The following is an 8,322-nucleotide window of genomic DNA, read 5'->3' on the forward strand; positions in this document are numbered from 1 at the left end:
TCGGCCCACATTATCTCTTCTTCTATTTAACCGCCCTTGACAATCTTGTAGCTTGCCCATCAAGTACAGAGTAACCTTTAGAGTTAATCATCTGCACAAATTTTATATAATATCCCATTTGCCCATTACTAATCTTGTTCATCTGAGCATTTCAGTTCAAATTTTTTTACCATTAACGTTTGACCACTCTTTTAATTACTCAATTATTTTAACATCATCATATCAACAATAAACACATAACAGCTAAATCAAAGCAAACTTTCACCATGCATCAGTCACTCAACAAAAATTGAAAGACAAAATCTAGAAAACCCACATAAGAATTTGCAGAACAATGATATGGAAACAACTCATTTTTTAGCACAATTCTCGTGCCAAAATTCAACCCCAACAAACCCTAATTCGACCCCATCAACAAACCCTAAAATTCGAAAATTCTAATTAAAACACAAAATTACATAATCAATTGCATAATTACAGAGAAAACAATAACTAGATTCAAACAATTGAAAGAAAATTGCAAGAAAAAGAGAAGGAGGGGGAAGAACAGAGGGAGGGGCGAAACCTGGGAAGAAGAAGAAGAATGAGAATACAAACCTGGGAGCGGTGCGTCTGGAGAGGAAGGAGATACCGAGAGATTTTCTTGTACCGTCTGGAGAGGAAGGAGAGAGCGAGAGTGCGTTCCGACTAAATTGTCCCGTGCTTTTAGAAAGGATAAGGAAACGGATGTTTACCGTATAAAGGAGGTGGGCCCAGATTATTTAATCCGGTGTTTATTTAATACAACCGGACGCTAAACACCATACTCCGTATTATTAGTCCTATCCGATTGTGTTATCCGAGGTACCAAACATGGCCTAGAGTCAAGTTTATATTCGAGAACTAAAAAAGAAGTAAACCAAAACATTTCTTTCCTAACAAGAAAAGGAAGTATCCTCGCTTATAAATATCGAACCCCCAACACCGCATCAAATTGCTTTTAGCTACTCTTCTGCTTTCTCTCTCTCTTCGAAATCCTCGATCGACAAAACAATCTCAAACTCTCTCTTTTCGTCTTCGTCTGGTCTTCTGCTCCGTCTTCCACCATGACCGACAAGGCTGAATCTTCAGACTCGTAAGTCCCCGGATCCCTCTCTAATCCAACTGGGTTCTACTCGATTTCACTTTTTTTTTGCGATTTTGTTTTGGGATTTCTTGGTTTTGATGGGATTGTGGTTTTCTGTTGTTCTAATTGCAGTAAGGGAACGAAGAGGGACTTCAGCACCGCGATCCTCGAGCGCAAGAAGGCGGCGAATCGCCTCGTTGTGGACGACGCTGTCAACGATGACAACTCCGTCGTCGCGCTCCACCCCGATACGATGGAGAAGCTCCAGCTCTTTCGTGGCGACACCATCTTGATTAAGGTTTGATTTTTCACATCAAGTTATATGATTTCGGTATTCATTATTTATGCCAAAGGAGAAATTGTGGATGGAATTTTGCTTGTAAGTGTTTTCTAGTTAGGGCTAATGTAAATCACGGTTGTGGGTGCGATTAAAGGCTGTAAATTTATCTGGGTTGATGGGTTTTCTGTATTTTATTTGGGATCTGAAAACTGATTGTGTTTTGGTGTCTGAAGTACTGGGTTTTGTGTAGCGATTTGCTGGTTTTTGATGGTTTCCCATCTACTTTTTCTACTGATTAGAACTGTAGATGTTTCTGGGGAATGATTATCCAAACCAATTTTTTAAATCTGTTATTTGTTTATTGTGTTTGTCTTTTTCCTTCCTATACCTCTATTAGAATTAGCACTTGATGATTTAATATTTATGAGGTTCGTCTATTTGCTCGAATTGAAACTTTGCATGTGATTTTTTGGTTTGGTTGGCTTTGTATTGTCATTGGCTGTTCGGGTATTGCACTTCGGTATTAGTTTGCATGAAGGCTCCCTATATTCTTCTTTCTGCATAAGCTTGGATTTGTAAAGATACACAACAATTAATTATTCGTGTTATTTTGGTTGGTCTTTAGGGAAAGAAAAGGAAGGATACCATCTGCATTGCTCTTGCTGATGATACGTGTGAAGAACCTAAGATCAGGATGAACAAGGTTGTAAGGAGCAATCTAAGGGTTAGGCTTGGGGATGTTGTTTCTGTTCACCAATGTGCTGATGTCAAGTACGGAAAGCGTGTCCACATCCTACCTGTGGATGATACTATTGAAGGGGTCACTGGAAATCTGTTTGATGCTTACTTGAAACGTAAGTTCCTATATTAACCCTTTTTATTCTCAGCTGCAACTGGAAGCGTGTGAATATTTATTACGTACTCGTCATGATTTTAAAAAGTTTGCTTTTGGTTGGGTACTGTTAATGGTATTGTTTAGTAGTAGTATCTGGATGCCAAGATACATACATTTGCGCAAATTGAGAAATAACTGAATCATATTTTTACCTCATTGATATGTGGATGCTAGAAATATAGTGTTTCGCCTTTATATGTTTGAATCAATTGACAGTGTGGAGTTTGAAGAGGATCTTATGACTTATAATTTAACGTACCTGTGTTCAGATTTAATGACTATATGCTTAGGGGAGAGTGTTTGGTTATATATCTGTACTGTATTGGAGATTTTGTACATTGTCAGTGTTTCTTTTAGGTCTATATAATAGCTATTACTGAGAGTTGTCAGAGCCAACTGATTTTATGGAGAAGTGCTGGTTTAATTCTTTGTAGCATTCATTTTTACCATGTTTTCTGGTCTATTTTTCAGCTTATTTCCTGGAGGCCTACCGTCCAGTGAGGAAGGGTGATCTCTTCCTTGTGAGAGGAGGAATGAGGAGTGTGGAGTTTAAGGTTATTGAAACTGACCCTCCTGAGTACTGTGTGGTCGCTCCTGACACTGAAATTTTCTGTGAGGGGGAGCCTGTTAAAAGGGAGGATGAGGAGAGATTAAATGAGGTTGGCTATGATGATGTTGGTGGAGTTAGGAAACAGATGGCTCAGATTCGTGAATTAGTGGAGTTGCCACTGAGGCATCCTCAGCTTTTCAAATCGATTGGTGTGAAGCCACCGAAGGGTATTTTGCTGTATGGACCTCCAGGATCGGGTAAGACTCTAATTGCCCGAGCTGTGGCTAATGAAACTGGGGCATTCTTTTTCTGCATCAATGGACCAGAAATCATGTCAAAATTGGCTGGGGAGAGTGAAAGCAACCTCAGGAAAGCTTTTGAGGAGGCTGAGAAGAATGCACCATCAATCATCTTCATTGATGAGATTGATTCAATTGCTCCCAAGAGAGAGAAGACGCATGGAGAAGTTGAGAGGAGGATTGTTTCACAGCTCTTGACACTCATGGATGGGCTAAAATCTCGTGCCCATGTGATTGTTATGGGGGCTACAAATCGTCCAAACAGTATTGATCCAGCTCTCAGAAGGTTTGGAAGATTTGATAGGGAAATAGATATTGGTGTGCCAGATGAAATTGGGCGTCTTGAGGTTGTCCGGATTCATACGAAGAACATGAAGCTTGCCGAAGATGTAATGTCAAATATAATTATTTTTATATTATATTTATTTGAAGTTCATATCCTTTTGTTCCATCTTTCAAAAGGTGGTTACCAATGTTTTGGTCTTTTCTTGTACAGGTTGATTTGGAGAAGATAGCGAAGGATACACATGGTTATGTTGGTGCCGATCTAGCTGCTTTGTGTACTGAGGCTGCCCTTCAATGCATCAGAGAGAAGATGGATGTAATTGACTTGGAAGATGAGGAAATAGACGCTGAGATACTCAATTCAATGGCAGTTACAAACGAGCACTTCAAGACTGCTCTAGGCACAAGCAACCCATCTGCTCTTCGTGAAACCGTAAGTATTTAGCTTTTTGTTTCAAGTGACAGAGTTTTATTTTGATAAGAGACCTTAGGCATCAAATGGAACCCATAATTTCATGGTTTTTCTTTTCTAGGTTGTTGAAGTGCCCAATGTTAGTTGGGAAGATATTGGTGGTCTTGAGAATGTTAAGCGTGAACTTCAAGAGGTAATTGAGTTTTACTATGTTGGATTGTTCATTCAAGTTTACTCCATTTATTTGTCTCTGTTATTTACAATATCTATTCTTGTATTATCTTGTATTGCAGACTGTTCAGTATCCTGTCGAGCATCCTGAGAAGTTCGAGAAATTTGGAATGTCACCCTCCAAGGGAGTTCTTTTCTATGGCCCTCCTGGATGTGGTAAAACTCTTCTCGCCAAAGCTATTGCCAATGAGTGTCAAGCAAACTTCATCAGTGTCAAGGGACCTGAATTGCTTACCATGTGGTTTGGAGAGAGTGAGGCCAATGTGCGGGAAATTTTTGACAAGGCCCGCGGATCTGCGCCATGTGTCCTGTTCTTTGATGAACTTGATTCCATTGCTACTCAGGTTTGTGCCATTCTTTATATAAAATCACTGCTTGTTTGTTATTGACACTGGCTTCTAATTTGCAAATTGAATATGACATGTTTAATTTGGAAAAGGGAAAAATATTTGCTCAACAATGACTAAATAGGATAAAACTTCAAATTCTGTTGCAGAAACTTGAATTATTACTTGCATTTAATAGGTTGTCTGTAGTTAAGAGGAGAGAACTTGCACTTTGTGAAAGAAACTTGAACTTGTAATGCTCAGAATCTATTGACAGACTAGGCAAAGAACTTTTGATAAAAGAATGTTTGCAGTACTTTTTCTCAATGTTTTAAAGAACCCGCCTCGGGGCGCGCCTAGGGCGCCCTTGAGGCTGGGCGGTGAGGCAAACACCTCAGTTTTGCTGGAGTAGGCGAAATGCTTTGCCGGAGACGCGGAGGCGGCGGAGGCGCACCTCAAGTCATCCAGGCGCCTTGTCAGACCTTTTTTTTTTTGAAAACCATTCAAACCCAAAACGACGCCATTTGGGTAAGGATTTTCAGTCTTCATACCATACCTTCGAATTCGATCGCCTTTGTCTGCCTCTGCCTTCTGCCTTCTGCCTGCTGCCTTCTGCCTTCTTGCTTCTTCTTCTCTCGTGCGCCAGAAGCCCAGAACACCGGTCCGGTCGCCACGCCGCCGCTTGGAGCAACATCGTCGCCACACCGCCGTCACCCCAGCCCCAGCGCCGTCAGCAAGATCCCAAGGGTTAGGGTTTTTGAAATTCTGAAATTAGGGATTTAGTTTTCTGGGGAAGGTTTTGCTGTAATAGAGGGGTTAATAGTTAGACAGAAAAGTTATTAATCTGCCTCTACATGCTGCCTCTGCGTGCTGCCTTGTTTAGGCTATAAATTTATTAATCTGCCTCTGCATTTTCTGGGGAAGGTTTTGTGGGGTAGGTTGGAAATTGTTAGGCCTAAGTAGTCGGGCCTACAGGGGTAAATAAATAAATTAATATATTGTTGGAAATTGTTGGTATATAAATTAATTAATAAATTGTTGGTTCATTAATTGTATGCATGCATCGAATGTTTATTGTTTTCTTTGTTTGTATTACCTTTTTGAATGATGAATTTGGATGATATTACCTTTGAATGATGAATTTAGATGATATTATCTTTTGAACGACTATGGATTTGAATGAAAAATTGAGAATGGATGTTTATTTGACATAGTATTATTTTTATACAATTATATGTATAATATATAAAACATATATATATATAAAAAAAAATTAAATCCCGTGAGGCTTTGCCTCACGCCTAGGCCAGGCTTCGCCTCGGACGCCTCACCCACGCCTTACGCTTTTAATACATTGTTTTTTCTTTGGGTCATCATTGTGTTTATATTTTTATATGCTTATTGCTTCCATTCCATCTTGCAGAGAGGTAGTAGCGTAGGTGATGCTGGGGGTGCTGCTGATAGGGTTTTGAACCAACTCCTCACAGAAATGGATGGAATGACTGCAAAGAAAACCGTTTTCATTATCGGGGCCACCAACAGACCTGATATTATAGACCCTGCACTTTTGCGTCCAGGCCGTCTGGATCAGTTGATTTACATTCCTCTCCCTGACGAGGAATCCCGATTTCAAATTTTCAAGTCTTGCTTGAGGAAGTCTCCAGTTTCCAAAGATGTGGACATCAGAGCCCTTGCTAAGTACACCCAAGGATTTAGTGGTGCTGACATAACAGAAATATGCCAGCGTGCTTGCAAATATGCCATTAGAGAGAATATTGAGAAGGTATGATAGTGCACTGCTCTTAGATGCTTGAACTTCTGTCAGTGAGAATAATGTACTTTTTTCTGAGTTTGTTTCTGAATAACCGTTATCTTCTAATCTTGCAGGATATTGAGAAGGAGAGGAGGAGAAATGAGAATCCTGAGGCAATGGAGGAGGATGTTGAGGATGAAATTGCAGAGATCAAGGCAGCTCATTTTGAGGAGTCGATGAAGTATGCTCGCAGGAGTGTTAGCGATGCTGATATCCGCAAGTACCAGGCATTTGCACAGACATTGCAGCAGTCGAGAGGGTTTGGAACAGAGTTCAGGTTTGCAGACAATCCTTCTGGCACAACTGCTGCAGCCGACCCTTTTGCAACTGCTGCTGCTGGGGCAGATGAAGATGACCTTTACAGTTAGGATGGTTTTCATTAATCTCTTTCGTGCTTGAATTTCAACTTTGCATTTTGTATTTCCGTCGATGTGGTAGAACCTTTGAAGTGTCCATTTAATCGTTATTGTACCCAAAGAAGCCTTGGGGTTTCCAGCCATTGGATTCACCCCAGGATACTACGAAGTTAAAAACAGTGTTAATTATTTCATAAGATTATAATGGAGAATTTAGGAACTCAAGATGTTTTGTTTCAGATATTGCTAGATGCCAGTTTTGTTTTTGGCCATATGTTTTCATGCGCAGGTTAGCTCTTTGTGTTGTTTGTCAAGAAGATTTCAGGGTATATAGACTCGAATGAATAGAGTAGGTGCCCGCTTTTCTAACCATTTTTACGCTGGGCGTTCTTGCTTTAATCAGTTGGGACGGGCATTGTGCACGAAGCCCCCGGAGAAACCCCATATACGTCGCGAAATCAATCTGTTATGATATCATCCCTCGTCAAATCTTGAATTGAGGAACCGAGCTCATTGTGGTTCTGTGTATAGCTTGGGTCGGAGATTCAAAGCTTATGTGGATTGAAACAGACCCCTAAGTTATTTATTATCTTTTCAAGGCGCCTAATGGGTCTTTTAGTTCTTATGATGGATGGAAGAATTGTCTATATGGCGTTTTCATCAAATTCGGTTTGCACATATTTATCGAGAATGAAATCAGGTTGCAGATGCCTTAACTTCATTTGGAGTAGAAAGTTAGCTTACCAATGGTTTCTTTTGATTTCTTGCACTATTATTGTTAAAAAAAGGTGGAAGAGGGAAGAACGGAGAAAGGTAGATGCCTCGCACGTAATTATTGCCGAAGCGCTAATCTCATCTAATCTTTCTTTATTTCACTTAAAAAAGAAAAGGAACTGAGTTAATTCACTAAAAGTGGATGAGTCGGCCTTCCATGGATCTCAACGCTCATTCCCTGTATAGTTTTAGCATTAATGTTCTTCTTTTTATCGTAGACTTTAGTGGTTTTTTCTTCAAGAATTGTTATCGACACTCTTAAGAAAGTCGGCCATCTCTAGTGCAGTAGATGCCTTGCTAGTTTGATACGTTGGATTAGTTATAATTTAAATTTTTTAAACACATTTCAATTGTTATTTCTCAAGGAAGAAGAAAACAAGTGGAACGAGTTGAAAGCCTTCTTAATCTCAAGTCTCATATACTCAATCCAGAGAATAATGTGACAGACAGAGACATGGTGTTAATTTTTAAATCTCCAGTTACTTTATGATCTTTACCTTTTCTTTAATTTGTTTGGCAACATGTGCAAGAGTACAGGTACAAATAGGAAGTATAATTCTCTCTTTTTGACTGGCTAAAAGCATAGTATGGATTAATATTGGCTTAATATTAGCTATATGCCCATGTATTCTGCACAAATTTTTATTTTGCTTCATAAACGATTCTTTATCATTTTAGGCTATGCACTCACAACGTCTCGTGTTATCTCATTTCGTCAAACATCGTTTAGAAAGAGAAAGACTTGGCTTCTTAAGTATTGAGGAAGAGCTTCTCCTTAAAATACTTCGTGGTCTATTAAAAAAATTTCATGTTTATGATCATAATTTATATTATAAATCACTATGTAAATATCATCTTTATCCTGCAGAAATCAATTGAAATTAAGATAGTTTAGTCATCAAACTATATAAAAACAGATAGACAAATTCAGTAAAAGCATTACAAATTGTTTATCTATTTGCTGCAATTGCATAACTAAATGATCTTAATTTGTTT

General features: G+C 39.2%; 1 protein-coding gene across 1 annotated transcript; it reads left to right on the forward strand.

The window, feature by feature from the left end:
• The first annotated feature begins 890 nt into the window (after nucleotides 1–890).
• LOC103413697 (cell division control protein 48 homolog D) lies at nucleotides 891–6,777 on the forward strand. Its single transcript, XM_029101065.2, has 9 exons — nucleotides 891–1,114; nucleotides 1,238–1,403; nucleotides 2,011–2,239; nucleotides 2,752–3,518; nucleotides 3,626–3,847; nucleotides 3,948–4,019; nucleotides 4,120–4,401; nucleotides 5,807–6,166; nucleotides 6,271–6,777. Exons 1-9 carry the CDS (start codon nucleotides 1,086–1,088, stop codon nucleotides 6,562–6,564), a joined length of 2,421 nt encoding a protein of 806 aa, XP_028956898.1. The 5' UTR covers nucleotides 891–1,085; the 3' UTR covers nucleotides 6,565–6,777.
• The last annotated feature ends 1,545 nt before the right edge of the window (nucleotides 6,778–8,322 follow it).

The sequence above is a fragment of the Malus domestica genome, chromosome 04, assembly GCF_042453785.1.
Source record: "Malus domestica chromosome 04, GDT2T_hap1".
NCBI classification, from domain to species: domain Eukaryota; kingdom Viridiplantae; phylum Streptophyta; class Magnoliopsida; order Rosales; family Rosaceae; genus Malus; species Malus domestica.

Excerpts from the sequence above, each read along its gene's own strand:
- LOC103413697 (XM_029101065.2), top strand. The coding sequence starts at position 1,086 with ATGACCGACAAGGCTGAATCTTCAGACTC. Across the intron at positions 3,519-3,625 it reads ACATGAAGCTTGCCGAAGAT|GTTGATTTGGAGAAGATAGC; the intron begins GTAATGTCAAAT and ends TTTCTTGTACAG. Across the intron at positions 4,020-4,119 it reads TTAAGCGTGAACTTCAAGAG|ACTGTTCAGTATCCTGTCGA; the intron begins GTAATTGAGTTT and ends CTTGTATTGCAG.